This window comes from Mus pahari, chromosome 21, assembly GCF_900095145.1.
Source record: "Mus pahari chromosome 21, PAHARI_EIJ_v1.1, whole genome shotgun sequence".
Lineage (NCBI taxonomy): Eukaryota > Metazoa > Chordata > Mammalia > Rodentia > Muridae > Mus > Mus pahari.
Window position 1 is genome coordinate 22,472,487 of NC_034610.1, and position 20,451 is coordinate 22,492,937.

At 57.9% G+C, this 20,451-nt stretch overlaps 1 protein-coding gene across 1 annotated transcript in view; it reads right to left on the minus strand.

Annotated features, from left to right (window-relative positions):
- The window catches only part of Grm4 (glutamate metabotropic receptor 4), an 89,056-nt gene extending 68,807 nt beyond the window's left edge, over nt 1-20,249 (minus strand). The window contains exons 1-2 of the mRNA XM_021220979.2: nt 19,950-20,249; nt 10,018-10,911 (exon numbers count right to left, since the gene is read on the minus strand). Coding sequence (XP_021076638.1) covers nt 10,018-10,536 — 519 coding nt within the window. The 5' untranslated portion in view covers nt 10,537-10,911; nt 19,950-20,249. The remainder of the gene's footprint in view (nt 1-10,017; nt 10,912-19,949) is intronic.
- Between the last annotated feature and the right edge of the window lie 202 nt (nt 20,250-20,451).

The window sequence follows — 20,451 nt, forward strand, 5'->3', positions numbered from 1 at the left end:
TGTGTGTGTGTGTGTGTGTGTGTGTGTGTGTGTGTGTGTATGTGTGTGTGACAGAGACAGAGACTTAGAAGCACCCACGCCATCCCAGGACCTGGCCGAGGTTGGTGCTGCCCCTCCCCCACCAGACCACCTTGGGGACATAAGAGGTAAATGCCATCTACAGCCCCACAGTCCCCACTAGATTCTGTCACTCTCCTCCAGGGTGGGGCCTCCCAGCCCTACAGGACCGCTGGCCTGTGATAAGCTTCTGATTCCGCAGCGCCCTTGAGAAAGGCTACGGAATGGGCCACTGCCACCACCTAAGCCGGGCCAGAGGGGACTGAACGGAGCATCTGCCTTCAGCCAACCCCACAGGGAAACTGAGCTCCGGGAACTCTAGAAGGAGAGCGTCAGGGGAAGCCGCCTCCTGACTTTCAACCTGGAGGATTCCTATGCTGCAGGTGCTGCGGGTGCTGCGGGGTCTGCCCCTCTCTGCTGCTCAGTGAGCCACAATATCCTCCCCAGCCACAGCCCTGAAAACGGGGGTCAGAGCCAGGATTCAAACCCAGGCTGCATCTCAACCTCATTACCCACAGGCATCCAGAGTGCGGGAAAGGCATCAGCCAGGGGAAACGTCTGGAGCCACAGGAACCAGGGGGTGTCCTGAGCCACAGGAGGGGCTCCAGGTGAGTCAGGTGCCCACCGGAAAGGGCTTACCGGAAAGCCACTTACCTAGTGGGAGGGAGGGGGTGGATGGCAGAAGTGGGCAAGAGGCCTGGACACACAGAGGAGGGGGTGAGGCTAAGGGAGTCCCTGCCCCTCCCAAACACCTCTCAGATGTTCTCAGAACATCTCCCTCACCCCGCCAGGCCCCCAGGGGCACAGTGGGAAAGGTCAAGCATTCTATCAAGCCAGCCGACCTTTGCGTCTTATTCTTTCCAGCGTGCGTGGGTCATAAAAATGCTGGTTTAATAAACTTGGGGCACGGAACATTCGAGGCTCATTAGAGGGAGGCAGGCAGGGAAGGCGCCGGGCCTAACCTAGGCCAGGCACTTACCTATCACCCGGCTCCACACTGCCTGCTCGTCAGATGCCTGACCATGAGGAATAGCCAAGAGAAGCTGCCTCCACCCCACTTCCTAATATGCTGGGCCAGAGGGAAAATCCTAGCAGGCCGATGACCCTTGGAAGGCCTCAGGCAGATGAGACAAGCGCCAAGGTTGGTTTTTGGGAAACACCCACCATGATTAGCCACGGAGCAGGGTAACAGCCCACCTGGCCCGACAGCCTCAGCTAGTGAGACAGCAACTGACCACCAGAGGCCCCGAAGTGAGGTGGCAGCCTCGCCAGGCCCTGGGCTTCACTGGGAAGGGGACCAAAAGCCATTCCCAAGCCACCAACCCCTCACAGGGTCAGCCGCTATGGAAAAGACAGCAGAGGCCCTGTCAGCAGGTCCCCTCGCAGGGATCTTAGGGTTCCTCAGCTTCCCTGTCGGTCTGCCTGTTCAGACCCCACGCTCACCTGAACAGGGGCATGATGGAGCCCAGGTGAGAGCCATGAGCAGGCGACCAAAGACCGACATCACTAAGCCTATTGTCCATCCCACCCACCAGCACCCATGGGTTCCCACTAATACCCTGAAGGACACTAATACCAGGGACTTCCGTGTGGGGCAAGATGTGACATGCCGATGTTCAGGTCACACTCAGCCACAGCCTGTGTGCCTGAGTGCTTCCTGTGCACCTACTCAGCCCTTCACGGACAAGGGAAATGGGGGGCAGAGGGGAGCCTGCCCAGGGATCAGAGGCACAGCTCAGGTATGAGACGTCATGACAGCAAGACTGACTGACCCTGGCACTGGGGTCAGTGAGAGAACAGAGGTCCTGACAAGCTTAGAGACTGTCCCCCCTCACTAGCCACCACCACAGCCAACAGCCAACAGGAGATAACGCGGGTTTCTGAGACACCCCACTCCCAGTGGAGTCTTAGCCACCGCCCTTCATGTCTGCAGGCCCACTTTCTTTCCACCATTACCACTCTCCAGAACTTTCCCCCACCTGCCTACAGGAACATCCCCTCTCTAAAACAGCCATTCCCCTGCCCACTGCAGCCTCCACGGTACTCCCTGCTTTGTTCTCCCGTGGGTCTAGCCAACCCCTGGCATAATTTGTTTGAGCAGTTCATCTATCCCTTGCCTGCCTCCCCCTGATGTGGCTTCATTTGCTTGGCTCCTGCTTGGAGCGGCATGCTTGCCTGGAATGCACGTGTCAGACCTCGGGGAAGGGCTTAGGTATCAGGTGCCAGCGAGATGCCAAAGCTCAGCTAAGGGAGACGGTGGCCACCATGACATTATAACAAACATGGCATGTGGGTGAATGCTTACAGATGTGTAAACTGAGATCAGATAGCAGAGCAGGCGCTAGAAGCCAGAAGCAGGGGCCCTGAGCCCCTCTGCTGGGCTCCAGCATGCCCTGGCCCTGATAGCTCCCATGTGGCTCCCCCCAACCAAACAGAGCACAGATCCCATGGGAACTGAGATGACTCCTGCTCAGTCTACAGATGCTCGCAGCACTGGCGTCAAAAAGGAAGGTGTTGCAATGACCCCCAACACAGGGTTACAGCCTCTGGGAACCAGAAACAGAGTGCTCCCTAGCTACAAGGAGTGTGGAACAAAGCTACTAAATAAACCTCTCAGCCCAGGGGTGGCAGGGGGAGGGACCAGAGGAAGTGGTGGCATCCCGAGCCCCTCAGGGCTGCAGCTGCACCCCCTGTGCCACATCCTAAACACCTGGTCCAGAGATTTCCTGTTCCAGACCAGCAGCCCACGTGACTCCCTGGTTCCTGGGAGAAAGAGAGCAACATGAACCGGAACCTTAGAAGAATGGATGATAATCTTCAGGCTAGCCTGGCCTGAACCTTATGCTCTGTTGTCCTCTCCCGCAGAACCTCACAAGGGCCCTAGCACCCACCGTGATGGTTTGAATGAGAATGGCCCCCGCTAGGCTCATATAGTTGAATGCCAGGATGCCAGTTGATGGAACTGTTTGGGAAGGATTAGGAGGCGTGGCCTTGTTGGTGGAGGTGGGTCGCTGGGAGTGGGCTTTGAGGATTCAAAACTTTCAGAACACACTTTCTGCCTGTTTGTGGACTAGGTGTGAGCTCTCATCTTCTGCTCCGGAGCCATACCTGCCTGCTGCCATACTTCCTGCAATGAAGGGAGCAATCGAACCCTGCGCACACACTGTGGATTCCCCCCAGGGAGCGGTCCCATGCCCACTTCAAGGAACAGGAGGAAGGTGGATTGGGTCCAGGTGCCCGATTCACACTCTGCATCTACCTTGTGACTCTAAGTGAGCATGCTCTGTCCATACACAGTCCCCACGTCTGCAAACGGAGGAAGGTCAGTGAGCACCTGCCACTAGGGGTACAGGGAGAACGTCAGGGAGAAGGGCCAGGTTGAGGCTAGTGCGCCTGCTTCCAAATCATTCCACTCCCCTCTCTTCGAGCTTTGTCTACCTCGCTCGCCCCAGGCTAAGGCTGGGCAAACTCTATCAAAACAAACCTCTCATGATGGGCAGCCACCATCCCTTTCCCAGGGAGGAGGTGTCCGATGAGACACTAAGAATCTGGAGAGAGCAGTGGGGGTGGGTAAAGGAATGCATTCAGGTGGTGGCACCGGTTTGAACCACTGGGAAGGGGACCTCAGCCATTCCCTCCTGTTGCAGAAACTTACGAGGGACCCCAAGACCTCAGCTTCATCAGCTGCCTCTGTCCTTCTATTCTGGCCTCCACCACGAGCCCTGCAGATAGTCAAACCCCAGCCAGACAGACAGACAGACGCTGCCCTGGATCAGCTCTAGAAGCTGTAGGTCAGCAGGAAGCAGGCAGGTGTGGCTGTGTCCCCCACAGACTTCCTCACGTCGAGACACATTGTATTTTGAGGGTTTGTCCCCCAACACACACACACACGCACACGCACACACACGCACATGCACACGTGCACACGCACATGCACATGCACACACACACATACACACACGCGCGCGCGCACACACACGCATATGTACATGCACACATACACGCACACACACACGCACATGCACACGCACACACATACACACGCGCACACACACACACACACACACACACACACACACACAAACAAACCATTTTAAAGTTCCAGGTATACCCAGACTTTTGACATGGTAACACAACAGAATTCACACTTGGTAACTGGGCAATTTTTTTAAAAGCCTCATAATTTAAAAAAATTGTTATACTATTTCAGTGTGTGTGTGAGTGTATGTGTGTGTGTGTGTGTGTGTGTGTGTGTGTGTGTGTGTGTGTGTACACCACAGCTTGTAGGAGTCAGCTCTCTCCTTCTACCATGTGGACCTTGGGGATTTGAACTCGGGCCGCCAGGCTTAGCCACAGGTGCCTGAATACCCACTGAGCCATCTTACTGGCCCAAAATACTGTAACTTTTAAAAATTTATTTTTGTTACTTATTTATGTGTCAGGGGTGTGTGTGTGTGTGTGTGTGTGTGTGTGTGTGTGTATCCACAGAAGCCAAAAGAGGGCGTTGAGTGCCTTGGAGACGGAGTTTCAGGTGGCTGTGAGCTGCCTGCTGTGGGTGCCAGGAGCTGAGCTGGTCCTCTGCAGAACAGCAAATGCTCTTGTGCACGGATCCATCTCTCTAGCCCCTCGGTAGGTAAGTTTATGGTTCTGTGTTTGGCTACATTCATATCTGTCCTGGGGCACACACAGCCCATAGGCCTGGACTAGACATGTCTGGACTCTAGGGACCTTCTTGTAGCTCACAGATCATATGATAACAGGAGCGGGATAAAAATGATGTCCAGTCTAGAAGGGGAGGCAACGTGAGCGATGACAGACAAGTCCACATGCATGTGAAGGACATGACTGGTGAATGCAGCTACAAAGAGCGTCATGGGGAGAAACTGAGATCCGGTGAGAGAGGACCCCCCAGGCTGAGGGCTACATGAGGACGGTACGCCCTTCACTAGGCCAAGAAGGGCATGCCTCTAATCCCAGGACTCAGGAGACAAAGACAGGGGCTGGAGAGATGGCTCAGCGGTTAAGAGCACTGCCTGCTCTTCTGGAGGTCCTGAGTTCAATTCCCAGCAACCACATGGTGGCTCACAACCATCTGTAATGGGATCTGATGCCCTCTTCTGGCGTGTCTGAAGACAGCTACAGTGTACTCATATACATAAAATCTTTTTAAAAAGGGAGAGAAAGACTAAGACAGGCAGTGAGTTTGAAACTCACTGAAACTCTACGTGAGTTTGAGGTCAGCCAGGATTACATAGAGGGGATGTATCTAAATAAATAAGAGAGAGGGGGGGGAGAGAGAGAGAGACAGAGACAGAGACAGAGAGACAGAGGAGATTCCAGGCAGAGGGAATAATGGGCACAAAGGCTCTTGGTTTGAAGATGGCTTGATGTGTTCAGGAGCGTGACAAGAACAGTGTGACCGGTGTGGAGTGTGCCCTGAGAGAGCGGGAAGTGGGTAAGGTATCAGAGGTCACAGGCCTCCAGCAGGACTTGACCCTGCCGAGCACGGTGTGAAGTCTGCACCAGGTTTAAGTGGCTAAGGCAGGAGATTCAATTTTGGGTTCTAGAAAGATGGCTCCAGGGGCTGGGGCATGGTCCGGTGGGCGGTGCCGCCTAGCATCCAGAAAGCCCAGATTCCATGCTCAGCTCTCTGTAAGCTGGGTACTGTGCTATGTCTCGGGGTTTCCACTGCTGTGATAAAGACCATGGCCAAAAAGAACTTGGGAGGAAGGTTTTTTTTTTTTNTTTTTTTTTTTTTTTCACCTTACACTTCCAGGTAACAGCCCATCACTGTGGGACGCCAGGGCAAGAACTCCAGGCAGGGAGTGAGTGATGGAGCAGCCATAGAGGAACGCTGCATGCTTGCTTGGGCTCAGTAGCTTCCTCAGCCTCCTGTCTCAAACACCCTAGAACCACCAGCCCAGGGGTGGCTCTGCCCTCGGTGTGCTGGACCCCCACACAATCAATCATCAATCAAGAGAATTCCCCACAGATGGAGACCGTTCCTCAATTGAGGTTCCTCTCGCCAGACAACTAACTTGTGTCAAGTTGACCAAAAATACAACAATAACAAAAAAGTCATTATGAATGCCTGCCCTCCCAGTGCTGGGGAGGTGGAGGCAGGAGGATCAGAAGTTCAGCCAACGAGCAAGTTCGAGGCCAGCCCGAGCTACGTTAAACCTTGCTGAAGGAAAGAAATGAGGGAGGAAGTGAGAGAAAAGACACAAAGCAGCCTATGGAGAAGCCTAAGGCAGGGCCCGGCGAGACACTGGGAAAGGCTGCTTCAGAAAGAACCCAAGTACCATTCCTCCACAGGAAATCCGGTCTAAACTCGACTACAACACTTCCAGGAGTCCCGGCAAGAGCTGAGGGCTGAGCCTTGGACCCGCTCAACCGTTGCAAGCCACCCACGAGGGTGCTCAGCCCCAGGGGCGATGGCCAGGCTGGGGAAGCTCAAAGACTCTTCCTCCTTCACTAGGCCCAACAAGAGCACTGTCACTACCCGTGGAGACACTGGCTGCTCAGCCAGGACTGAGCTCGAAGCCCCCTCAGGAAGGAAGAGCGGCCCGGCAGATGGTGGGAACTCTCCGGGATCAGCCTCAAAGGTCACCGTCTGTTGCAGCCTGCCTGCTCCTGGTGGCTCTTCTACCTCGGTGGAGTGTCTCACGCTGACTTGAGGCCCAGCTCCAAGCTGGGTGTGACATTTCCTGCGGGCTGACTGTGCGCCACAGGCACTAAGCTGCCCTTGCTCAGACCCCACTTCCTAATTCCATCCGCCTGGCCAAGGAGGTGGCAGTTGGCACTCATCTTGCAAACAAAGATGCTGGGAGAGAGTAAGGCTGACCACATGGTCGGCCCATGTCCACCAAGGACCCTGGCTGGTCTTTCCTCCAGGCCTCAGCTCATGCAAAAGGATTAGTGATTCAGGGAGTCTGTCTTGCTCTGAGTTCTTACAAGGGCACAGGTTGGTCTATGGTCTGTCAGGACCACCCACAACATCTGCTCTCAGAAGATCCTACTGGTCCATTCCCACAGGGTTGTCAATGCCTGATACAGTAAGAGGGCTGGTAATGACCAGGACTAAACCTCAGGCCTGAGGTGCCCAGCGCTGTCACTGCCCCATGCTGGCACAGCCGCATCCTCCTCGCTCCTCAGCAACTCTGGACCCTCAGCAAGTGTGTTCCACACACTCTTACTCCCTCTCCTGTGAGAACAGGCCAAACTAAGACAACAGGATTGGGATGGATGGGGTTGCCAGGCCTGTGGCTCCCTAGAGTCTGGCATCTGCTCCCCAAAGATGGCCTGGGTTTCCATCCACTTTGCTCATTGTGTGATTGTATGAGCTCGCAATTCCTCCTAGAGGAAGCCAGGAGACCTGGCCCCTGACAGTACACAGCTCTAGCCCCGCCCCCCACTGCACCCCAATAGCATTCTCCAGGCAGACTATACCCCTGCAATCCCCTCAGAGGGGAGCAGAAATCACAACAGCAGATCCCAGGCCCCCTGCCAAGAATTAGGCTCCGTCAGAGCTGGGAGGCAGACCTGAGCGGTGACCCCACCCTCACCCCACACACCCCAGATACCCATACACCCCAGACAGACATGGCTCTCCAGCTCCCCTTTGACCCTCTCCAAGTTAACCTTATTGCCTCCACAAATGGCTTTTGAGTTTCTGGTCCAATCTCTTCTCTCTCTCTCTCTCTCTCTCTCTCTCTCTCTCTCTCTCTCTCTCTCTCTCTGTTTCATTACTGAAGAAGCCTCTCGTCCCCAGTTTGAGCCATTAACATCACTAAAAGGGACCCAGGGAACACAGACCACAGCCTTTTCTGCCCTCCCCGCCCCTCCATCTTTCCAGACCATCAGTCACTGTAGCCTGCCTGCCTCACAACACACACCAGTCCTAGGAGGCACAGACCCAGCAGCTGAGCCTCTTCACATCCGACAGAGGGACAGAGGGACAGGAGCCCCTGAGCCCTGGCTCCTACTGTGGCAACTGTGTCTGTCCTTGAGTAAAATATCACCAAAATCCTAGACACCCCATCTCAGGGGACTTGAGCCCCTTGTCCCCAGATATACACGGCCTAGTGAGTATGCTTTGAAGCCTAACCGAGATAGGCCATTCTGTGGGCCCAACACCCAGAATGTCACGGAGCCAGCGACACCCCCATCACCAGGGTTCTCCCCCATATGAAGTTGCTGCCGGGAAGCCCCTGCATTCTAGAGTGTTGGGAGCTGAGTCTGACACCATGCAAGGCTCGCCGCCCCGCCATGATCTGGAGGCTGGGCCAACGTCACTGGGAGCACACTGGGGTGGCCCGGGCTGCCTCCCTCCCGGGCCTGGCAGGGCCTGGGTGACTCAGCAGTCCCAACCATCTCTGAAGCAAGGCCTGGGACAGCCAGCCCCAGCTTTCCCACTGTCCCCTCCCATCCATGGGAGGACACAACCAGGCTGCTCATTCCAGGGCAGCACTCTGAGAGCCCACGAGACGATCAGGATCACTGGGAGCCCCCAGAGACCCCTTGAAATGTCCATGTGGAGGCAGCTTCTCCTCAGAGGTCCCTGCTGCTCCTACACCCAAATCAAGTCAAGCCAAAGGCCCAAGAGTCGGCCATCCTGGGGCCACAGCAGGAGCACACGTGTACGTGTGTGCGCGCGTGCGCGCGCGCGCACACACACACACACACACACAGGCACTTATAATGCTTGTGTACACACACTTATAAATGGCTGCAGATGCTGGCAGGGTACACTTTGCAGTGGGGGTTACCTGAGACTCACCACGGCTTACTTCTACCTCATCAGACAGGGACCTTTCTCTTTTTCATCCCCTCCTCGGAGGCACACACACCACACCACCCCCAGTTCTGACGCATCCTCGGAGTTAGACAAATGGGCTCCAGGTGAGAGGGATCCACTCCTACCCCTAGTGGCTCAGACCGCGGCTTCCAGACCTCAGCAAGCTCTGGAGACCACAACAAGGGGGACCCAGAGGTCAGAGTCAGAGGGAAGGAGGGGCCGGAGGCTTCTTCAGATCCCTTCCGCTCCCTCCCACTCCCCCCCCCCCACCGCTCAGACCACGTACAGAGCAAAAGAGGCAGGCTTGGGGGTGGGGGCAGCTGCTGCATAATTATTGGTAAAATGCTTGTAACGGTTTTTTTTTTCTTCCCCTCTCCCTAGTAGCTTTCAGTTGTTTTAGCAGCTTAGCAAGCACTTGGCTCCAATTGAATTGCAAATCAGCAGCTCTTGCCCCGGGAAGAGAAGAAAGGGAGGTGGTGGAGGGGGCAGGGAGGGGATAGGGAGGGAGAGGAGGAAGACGTAGAGGAGGAGGAGGAGGAGGAGGAGGAGGAGGAGGGCAGAGGGCAGAGGGGAGGAAGCGAGGGAGGGGGCTAGGCTTGGAGTCTAGCTGAACCCCCTTCTCTCTTCGTCCTCCTGACCCACAACCCTGCCCCCATCTGAAAACCAGGACACTCCTCTCCAGCCGGAACCGGAGGGCGGGCTGCGAGGGCCACCAGGGGCTTCCTCGACTAACCAGGAGAAAACACGTCTTTCTTGGGAATTGCAATTATTTGAAAACAATGTCAAAACAAAAGTCTTGCTTTTTCTCCCCTGGCAATCTGCAACACCGTGGTTTCCATCCTATATCTTGTCTGTCTGCCCTTCCATCGACCCGCCTGTCTTCCGTCTGTCTGTCTGCCTTTCATTAATGTTCTTTCACAGACTTCCAGCCCTCCCCAGCCTTCCTCCCAGCGTCTGAAGGAGGAGCCTGGGTGGGTTCTGCTTCAGAACCATGGTCAGCACCGTCAGCACCGAGGCCCCGTTCCTCAGCCCACCCTCATCCTCCAGCTTCAAACACGGGATCAGATACCAGACCCAAGCTGCCCCGTTCTCAAACACTCTCCCACGGTCAGGGAGAGGAAGGAGTCATCAACCAGGCACCCCGGGCCATGGAAAGCACTAACCTTGAAGAGGCGGAGGATGTTGGCCACCATGATCGAGACGGAGCTCCCCGAAGCTCCGATGACACCCACCACTCGTTCAGGCTTGGTGATGATGGGTGGGCCCCCGCTGCCGCAGCGGACCTCCGTGCCGTCCTTCTCGATGAGCGCCTGCACAAAGGTCAGGGACTGCTCCAGGGCATGGGTGTCCCTTGAGCAGGTGTCCAGAATGCGGGCGCCCAACGTGATGTTGGGCAGTAGGTCCGGGTCGTTGTTGATGCGGTCCAGGGCAAAGAGCATGGCCTCCAGTCGGTGGATACCCTTCTCCTTCTTCAACTCGCCGCAGGCCTTGCCCTCGGAGCCACGACCGTGGACGGGAAACAGGCCTCCCAGGGTGATGTCCCCGTCGATACGGATCGAGTTCATGTGGGGGTGGCCCTTGGGCTTCCCTAGGGATGAAGGCACCCAGGAGCCATAAAGGCTGAGGAGTAGGCAGAGGGGCAGCCGGGCCCACCACCAGGCCCAGCCTCCCTTCCCGGACATCTCGGAAAGGCTTAGAGACCCATGAATAGCGGGCCCCACTCCTAGCCCTAGCAGGCCCTGGGTCCCATGATCTGGGTGTACGTGGACAGCGCAGCTTCAGCAACAGGATGGTTGCTGAGGGTCCATGGGGTGGCCCATTCCAGAGATCTCCCCTCCTCCTCTTTGATACTTGAGTAGAGCTCAGAGGCCCACACAGGCCAAAACCACAGACGACAGACAGTGGCCAGAGCTACAGGAGGTCTCAGATCCTCAGGACTTTTCCCCGTGTCCTGAAGGCCAGATTTCCGTGTCTGACTGTGCAAAGGAAGCCGTGCTCCTATCCTGATAGCCGATCTTAGCATCAAGGAGAAAACAGCTTCGGTCACTCCTACCAACCTGGGGGGGGGGGGGGGAGAGAGAGAGAGAGAGAGAGAGAGAGAGAATGAGAATCAACCCAGCCCTGAAGCAGACATTAACTGTTGTGATTTCTCATCTCGAGCCTGGGAGAGGGAGCTCAGAGGTTATCGCCAAAGCTGCCATAAATCTCTTCTTGATTTCCAGTGCTGTGGCCCAGCTCCTGGGGAAACGCAGAGCTGGAAGCAGAAACTGGGTCATGTTTGAAGACCTTTGCTGGCCAGGGCCCACTGCCCCCAGAGGCCAGGTCTCTAAAAGAACATGCCTAGGGACAGCAAGCATGGCTGAGGAGGAACGGGTCCCTGGTCCTCAGAAACTGTAGTGAAATTCCAACCCTGCCAGTCCAACCTCATGAGAGAAATGAGGAGACTGGGACCCTGGCAGACCTCGAGTCCACAGAGGGCTCCTAGTTCATAGCTCTGAACAAGAAGCAGAGCTGTCTGGGGGACCTGAGATCCAGGAGAGACCTGGGAGGCAGGCAGCCTTCTGCCCCATAAGGATGTATGTCATTCTGGCTGTGCCCAGGCCAAGAGCTGTAACTCCAAAGGGTGGGGGAAAGCGGGAATCTGTGATATCAGAGGTGATCCCCCACTTCCACGTCTTCACCCCTGGTCCCCCACTTCCATGTGTTCACCCCAGCCACACAAGTGCCCAGGCAGAGGGCAAAGCCGGGCTCCTTCCTCCTGCCCTTCATGTCTCCCCTCCTGAGACTCCTCCGGCCTCCCTCCATCCCTGTCTGCCCCAGTGGGGCTGAGGCTGCGGCCTGAGCCTCTGCACATTACTGCCATTGTCGTTGTTATTGTTGTTGCGATTAAATATTTATCTGCAGGGGTAGAGAAGAAAACAAAGCTCTTCTTTATTCTCACAGCTAATTTGGGCTAATTTCCCCTGGGGATTCTGCCTCCCCCACCCAACGTCCTCCCCCCCTGAAGCCAGCAGCCACCTCCCTCCACTTCAGAGGCCACCAGGAGAATGGCTGGTAGCCGAGTCAGAGCTGGGCTAAGAGGTGAACACATGGCGCCTTCTCCGTGGGTGTCTCAAGTGAAGGCCAGCTAGCTACTTGACTACTCTGTGCCTCAGTTTCCCGCCCAACTAGAAACGAAGCTGGAGTCTGGATTGAAAACGTCCCCGCTAGTAACGGGGTGCCTCCGTCAAGGCCCAGCAGGATTCCGGGAACCATAGCTCCCCGTCTTGCCAGTTCTCCAACTGAAGCCCAAGGAGAAGGAAGGACGCCCAACCGGATTACAGCTTCGGTCTCTGGGCTTCTCTGGCCGCGGGGTCCTCACACTAAGCGTTGCAGGGGCTGGGGGTTGAACTCACAGTCTAGCACAGCCTAAGCAAGCTCCCCACCACTGAGCTACAAGGCCAGACCTCAAATGGTCCGTCTGCAAATGCCCCTCAACAGCCAAGGCTCTAGTGACGAATTCCACTTCGCCTCGCTCTGCCAGCAAAATGGTAGCCCGAAGCATCCCATAATTCTCCCAGAGTCACCCGGCAGGTCAGGATGTGTCAGGTCTAGAAGCATAGCAAATGGAGAACCTAGAAGGACCGCCTTCTCCAGGACCCAGGGACCTGGCACTACAGCTACAGCCAGTGTCTTAAGATCTTAAGGCTGCCTGTGTTGAGTGGTCTGACATCTCTCGCCCCTCAGGAGAACGGCTTTATGGCATCACTTTCTGGGTGACTCCCTGGGAATTGCTGGTTTGGGCAGTAGACAGTTCACAGGCAGTTGGAAAGAGATTGGGATCACCCTGGGGGTCCCAGAGCCCTGCCCTGCCCTGCCCTGCCCTCCTCTGGGTCTCTTGTTCAGATACGAAGTTGCGAAGTTGCGGAAGCTGCGGGAGGCCCCAGCCTAGGCACCAGGCTGGCCTCTGAGGCACATCCACAGTCATCATTGAAACAGCCAGGGTGTGTGCAGCCAGGGCGTGTGAAGCCAGGGCGTGGGCAGGCCATACATCTGCCAAAGGGGTTTCCGAAGGGTTCAGACAACGGGGGGGGGGGAGAGAGACATGACCCCCTGCCCTGAGATTGGATGGAGTGTCCAGCCCTGTCCCACAGAGGCAGCAGCTGTACTACTAAGAGCTACAGAGACACTCAGAGCCCAAGCCCCCGCACATGTGCAGGCTGCCCTGAGGTCTGTTCACCCCTACTGCTGTGCTGGGCGGCTGCTCAGGCCCCCTGGGTGCACAGCTGTCTCCACGGGTGTCACACGGGGCGGAGTGGGGTTTGCACCCTGACAGAGCATGAGCTACCTCAGGGCCAGCTGGTACAGGGAGCTTGCATGAAACAGCTTGTGACAGTGACCTACACAGCCTGCAGCTCTTTCCAGGGGTTCCGCTGACAGCCTCTCCTACGGGCTCGGCCCACGGCCCACATGTGGGAACTGTCAAGGCAGGAGGGAAGGAAGCCCAACACAGACAGGGCCAGAATCAGAAGCCCTGAAGGCACTTACGATGCCAAACTTCCCTCATGCCTCTTGCCCTCCTGGGGTTGGGTCCCAGTCCCTGACCATAACAGGTCCCCTGGTTCCCCTGGCAGGCCTAATTCCTCCTTCAGCCCTACCCCCACTCCCACCCCCACCCCCACCTTTTGATGCTGTAATAGGAACAAGAGGAAGTCAAAACACCCTGAAACAAGGCAGAGAGCAGCCCTGGGGATGCCAGTCTCCACCAGCGGGGGTGGGGGGGTGGGGGGGGAGGCGCTTTGAAGTCCATTCCCCAGGCCCCAGACTCTCTCCCCCCAGGAATTTCAAAATAGCCATGGAAGCTCAAATAGGTCAACTAGGGACACCTCTCCACAGAAGGAGCCCCCAGGATGGCTGCATCTCCCTCCTCTCCTCCCCCTCCTCCCACTGCCCCTGCCTTAGTCCTCCTCCCTAACCCCGCCCACTGGCTTCAGGGTGGACATCAACAGCACAGAGGAGGAACAGAGCAGCATTGCCTCCCTGGCGTAGCATGGCTCACAAGCCAACCGTAAGGCGTGTTCCAGAGTGTATTCTTCACAGAGGAGCTTATGAAGGGAACTTAGGACGGGCTGCAACCTTGGAAGGGCGGTGGCCCAGAGGGTATTTTAGGAGGGCTCTGGAACCTGTTATATTGGCAACGCAAAGTCTCCTCAAGCAGATTCTTCGTACCTTTCAACGGCTCCTTCCCAGGCATGGCCCAATCCAGAAGGAGCCAGACCACAGAGCAACAACCAGACCTGGAAAACCATGCCTGATTCACCAAAACTCCAGCCATCTTTCATTGAGCCAGCCGACTTCTAGTCTTCTAAAGCCAACCCAAGGCTTTAGAAAGATACAAAACCCAAACACCAGAATTGAGTGCAGAAAATAGGCCTTGTACCTTGTCACGGGATGAGGTGGGAGCCACTAGACTTGATCCTCTGAGGGTGTGCCCCAGGAGAGATGTGGGGTACTCAGGGGGGACCAAGCCATCACTGGGAGCCCAGACCACATCCTCAGTCCTCCCGAGACTTGCTTCCAGATCCTCCACTTAGCGAGCGGCCTGTGCCATCTCGGATACCCGGTGCTCCCGGCCAGCCAGGTGCTCATCAAGTTGGAGACTGTGAATGGCTGAGTGGGGACTGTCCTATACCAATTGGCCCACATCTCACACCCTAAAAGGCAAGGGGAAAGGGAACCAGGGACCCCTCCCCCTCTCCATGCCAGAGCATCTCCCCTCCACTCCCAGGACCCCACTGCCCAATAAAGGATTCATCTGTGAATCAGTATCACACCAAAGGGGTCTGGCCAGTGCCTGGACATGGCAAGCAGGTCACTCGAAACCTCCCCTGACCCACAGTGGCAAAGTCCACAACACCTGCCTGCCTGAGACCAGCACTGCAGACCCACGGGCATACAGCCTCCCACGGGACAGCAGGCTATGTCCTCTGTGGCCACCCGTACATCCTCGGCCTGATGTGGAGAGCGAATGCCAGGGAGAGACACGGGGGGGGGGGGGGTGCTGCGCCTCTCCCTAGGGGCCTGCACCGCATTCACCAGACTCTATAATACACTGAGTGGTTCTAAAGGTGGAACCTGGCGTTTCAGGCTGCAAGCAGGCCTGCCTGGCAGAGCCAAGGCATCGGGGCATCTGGAACTTTCCCACCCAGCTGACTGGACTTATTAAAGAGCAGGAGTTCAGAATCCCTGCCCAGCTCTGGAAACCCCACAAGCTGGATAGCTGAAGCTCTCAGACTGGGAGCCCACCAAATCCCGAAGCCCACATCCGATACTCCCACGCTTGCTTTCAGAGCACAGGCCTGATTCAGGGGTGACTGGAGAAATGTGTTTAGAAGGAGAGGAGGGCATAGGAGTTAGGGAGGGTGCAGGGAGTCACGTCCCAGCTCCACATTGATGGGAACCAGGAAGAAGGAAACACAGCATCCCTGTCCGATACTTCCGCAGGGACCCCCCTCCCCCAGGAAATCTGCCCTGACTGCTCCACTTCCTACAACAGATATTGGTCTCAATGGAGCTAAAGCTGACGGAGTGGGGAGGAGGTGGCACCTTGGGGGCCCGTGTGACCAGCTCCTTTATGTCTGTCTCCTGAGCTTCATCCACGGTTCAGGACACACAATAACATGCTCAATCAATGACAGGCAGAGACAGGTTCCACCCAGAGTCAGTCATGCATCTCCACTGAGGCAGATCGAGGACAGACTGACAGCAGCCGTGTCTGCAGTCCACAGGGAAGGACTCGGCCCTTGAACCAAACTCCTGAGACCCTCGTGTGTGCTCAGGCACCGAACGCACTCCCTTTGGCCAGGACCATTCAATCAAATATGGCTGCGATCCTACATTGTCCTCTGCCTCGCTGTGCCTCAGAGACTTGCACCTGTGCAGCTGACCCTGGGGATGAAGGGGGGGGGTAAAAGCCATGCAGCACTGCAGGGGGCTGGGGGGAGGCACCCAGAGGAGCCCTTTGGGAAGAGGGTCATGAGGGAAGGCACCTCTGAGGAGTTACTGTGAAACAGAAAGTGAGAAGCTGGGAAGGATTCGCCCTGCTTGATTCCAAAGCAGAAGCCAAGAGGGAACCATGGGGGCAAAGGCCCTGAGGTTGGTGCTTAGCCTTTGTGTCTGGAAAGCAGGTCCAGAGGGCAGGGAGGGAGCAGAGGGGAAAGGCCAGAGAGGCTAACTGGCTAAGGTCAAGTGTGACTCCAGGGCCACTGTGCAGACAGAGAAATGGGGGCTTTGAGCTCAGTGGCAAGACAAACCTGAGGCCCAGAAGGACAGGCACCTGCATCAGCAGGGAGTCTCCTCACCAAAGCTCAGGGCCTCAGCCAGCCACCACCAGCTCTAGGCCAGAAACACCCACTGCCTGCCTTCTCTGGGGGATCAAAGCTCACACTGCCCCCTCCAACGTTCAGGCCCCAAGTCCACGGCCCAGACCTCTCCACGGCCATAGCCCCCAGCTTCCCTGCAGCAGACCCAAGCCCAGGAGTGTCTGCTATGGCTTCTCCTCAGCCTTTGCTCCCTCCCTGTCCTGCCCCCCTCCTCCTCCTCAACCCAACCCCTCACCCCACCCCCACCCCAGCACTGCCTGAACCCTGTGCAATGCATCCCGCCACAGAGAGGTGGACACAGCCACAGCTGAGAACAGGACTCCATCTCTACGATGGCCACACAAAGGCCATGGGCCGGAAGGGGCCATGATGTCTGTGCCTGCCAGGTGCTGCAGAATTCAAGCCAAGTCCCTGCCTCTCATCTCCGTATTTGAACCTGAAGACAGCCCTGCACCGGGGCAGTGGCTCTGTTTTAACGAGACGTCTTACCCCGACCAGTAGGTACAAGGGCTGCTTTTTACTCAAGAAGGTGGAAGGTAGCCAGGGAGCCCAAACCTCCGGCTCATGTCTCCCCCACCCCCCAACGCCTCGGTACGACCCCCAGGAGCAGCTGGGTTCTCCTGGTCCTACAGTGACAATGACCGTGGCCTTGCCTTCTCCAGGAGAGCGGTGGCTTTAACTAGATTGTCTCACTTGGGCCTAAAAATGGCACAGGCTGTCATTATGAGCTGTCATTTCCCAATTACTGCAGATAATATCTACTTTAATTGAACAGGGTCCCGATAATGCCATTATGCACCGAGTTACCCAATTCACTTAATATATGCATGTACACACATTAGCACCTGAGACTGCTTGCTATACAGGGACATTCATGAGGTGATACTTTCCATGGGGGGGCAGCAGCTTTCATTTAAGGGGTGACCGTCCTCAGAGTGCTGCTTTTACCAAGAAACGGGAGGACAGGGAGGCGCTAGATCAGGCTCGTGGAGCTCCGAGGTCGGGGAAGCTCTGGGCTAGGCCAGCTTGGAGCCTGACAGTTGCTTCTCTGCAGGAGCGAAGCTGGCTGGGGAAGGGGACTCGGGAGGGAGGGAGGATGGAGAGGGCTGAGGGAGGTATTGCTGCACAGGGAGCCAGTCTGCTCTCTAAGGGCCCTAGGCAGGGACATGTCTCAATGCAGCTGTGTGCATGGGATGGGGGTGTGATGTTTGTGTGTGTGTGTGTGTGTGTGTCTGTGTGGTGCACACACACACATGCATGCTTGTGCACATATGGAGACCAGAAGTAGACCGGTGTCTCCCTCTGTTTCTCCTCCCTGTTTGTTGAGAGAGGTTGAGAAGTTCACTAAGTAGGAAGCTCACTCATGAGTCTGGGCTGACCTTCCCTCCTCAGTGCTGGGTTACAGGCACACTGCCCCCTCACACAGATGCTGGGCCCAAGCTCCGGTCCTGGTGCTCGCTGGATGAACCAGCTTCCAGCTTCCTCTCAGTGCATCTCTGCTGCTCCTGGCTGAGTAGGGCAGAGCTGACACTCTAGGAAATAAGAGGTCTTGTAGGGAGTAACAGGAAGCTGTCGTCTCCACATCAAGCCCCTCGGCTTCTTCTTCGGGTGGGCCTGCCCAGCTGGCAGGTCTCCTGTCAGACCAGCAGCAGGGCTGGGGCCTGGCTGCTGCCTCCCTCATGCCTTCTCTGGGTGGCAGGAGGTGCCGTTTCTGCAGAAGTGCACAGACCTTCCGGTGGTAGGAGCTGACAGCCCAGCTGTCCGGTCCCCAGGCAGGGCCTGCCCACTGGAAAGTTGGGTTCCGGGGCCCGGAGGACAGCAGGGTGGGCAGATGTCTTGGGGTGGGTGGTAATTAGGGGCTGCTGCTCCGAGCTTGTAAGGAGAGGATGGGTCTGTCAGCTATAATTACAAGGTTCTGGAGCCCACAGGTTTGCTCCGTGTCTTCTCACCAGCTGTGGGGCCCTCAGGACAGGGACATCGCCTTCCAGGCTCTTCTGTCACTCGCAGGCTGACCGCGAAGCTCCTGAGAAATCACACTTCCAACAGAAGCATGCAGAAGCCACTGACACAGGTCACAGGAGAGGGGAAGACCAGAGTGGAGGCCAGGCAAGCTGTTCAGCTCCCAGCCTGCTGTGTGAGGCTGAGTATATCCCCCACTGCCCTCTCTGAACACACCGGAACACCCACCACCATTCATGAAATGTTCCTCTAGGCTAAACACCGCCAGCTTCCGGGGCAAAGGATCCTTTCTGCGGATGGTTTTGTCCCTCGATGGTAGAAGGCAGATGAGAACTGTACCCCCCCCCCCGCCCCAGGAGGGCGGGCGTGCAACTCAGGGTTGAGCAGAGATTCGGCACACAGATCCCAAAGACCCTACCCATGACAAGAAGCTGACCAAGGTTGTGTGTGTGTGTGGGGGGGGGTTCCTCCAGGAAGCAGCCTTCTATCAGAACCAACACCCACAGCACACTACTGCCTGCCCAGGGCCTGCAGGGGTCCTCTGTGATGTTCTCCCGCAGCCCCCACAGGAGGCTCTGAGCTTCTACTGGGAGCAGCTCAGGAAAGCTCCCAAGTTCTCAGCTCTTCACCAAAGGCCTGCCACCTCCTCCCGTGCACAGGGGACTGAGCCCAGGGGAAAGGGGGCCAAGACCAAGCCACCTGAGAGGTAGGGAGCTGTCATGTGGCTACTCAGGAAGACAGCTACCCACGGCTGCTTAGGGGTTAGGCTGAGCTGGGGAGAACCTCTAGCAACCTGAGGTGCTTAGCAGAGTCACCCCCAGAGTCAGCTTTCTCCCTAGCCAGGGGCAGCCAATAGTGAGAACAGCAAGGAGAAGAAACCAGGTACCCCCTGCAGAAAGGATTGTCTGACAACGAGAGAGTGTCACTCAGGGCCTAGGGGCAGAGGGCGCTCGTCCTTTGAGCTCAGGACTCCCCGCCGCTGTGCCGCTGCCCCAGCTCAGCACAAACAACCACGCAGCGCCGGGTGCGGGGTGCGGGGGCGCAGCGCACAGTCAGGCCTCCACCTCGGCCCCGCCCCCGCGCGGGGAGGGGACACGGTTGCCCGCGGGCTCGGGGAAGCGACCCCGGAGCAGGGACCTCCCCCGCCACACGCGTGCTCACACAGAGCCCTTAGCTCGGTTCACCAGGGTTTCAGAGAGGGTTCGTTCCCAAGTGTCCAGAGAAAGCCTGACCTCAGATCCCGGGGCTGCGGAGAGACCCCAGACCTGCAGCGCCACCGCAAACCACGGCGGCGGCTGCGGGCGGGAGGCGCTTCGGCTCCAGCCAGTGGCGAAGGTGGTGCCGGGGCTGGATGCGGTTCTCAGAGCAGGGAGCCTCAACGCGGGGCTGGCGCTGCCCTCTGGCCGAGGACCACGGCGCAAAGGCGCACACCGCGCCCCGCGCCCCCACAGCCTAGCCTCTCCGCAGAAGGGACGCGCGGCTGTCACCGTCCCCATCGGGACCAACTCCACCTGTCATCAGTGCAGCCCGGTCACAGCCCCCATCCCACTTTCCTCCAGACCCGCAGACAACACTGCCCTGTCCCTGAGGGGGCAGCGGAGGGGCAGCCCCAGCCCGAAGGAAAGCCCCTGACCCCGGGTCCCGCGCCCTCCTCCCGGAACTAGGGAGCTCGCGGAGGCCACCTCCTCAAACGCCGGGGTCCCCGCCGCAGCCCGCGCTCCCGGAGGCCGGAGGGCATCGTCCCCTCCGCCCGTGCCCCTCGGGCCACAACTCACCGCGCATCGGCGAGGTGAACGCCACGGCCAGGGGTTGGCTGCGCCCGGGAAGCGCAGGGAGGCGGCGGCCAGTCCTTAGGTGCTCGCGGTGCCGGGAGCCCGGGCCGCGGCGGGTGGCGCTGACGCTGCGGACCAAGCCGGGCGCCGAGCCGCCGGCGGTCCCGGGCGCGGCGGGGAGGAGCTGGCGGACGCTTTGGCCGGAGCCTCGGAGCAACGAGCGGCGGCGTTCGGCGGCTGCTCCCGGGAAGCTGGAGCTGGGAGCGGCCGCCACGGTGCCCGTGCTGCTGCTGCTGCCGCCGCCGCCGCCGCCGCCGCCGCCGCGGAGCCCGAGAGCGCGGGCGAGGCGGTGCGGGGCGCTGCGTGCGCCGAGGCTCGGGACTGGGGAGCGAGCGCAGCCGGCCGGGGTGCGGGCACCTGACGGCGGCGGCGGCAGCAGCGGCGGCGGCGGCGGGGAGAAAATGGGAACGTGCGAGCCTGGCACGGGGCGCCGAGCGGCGCGGGA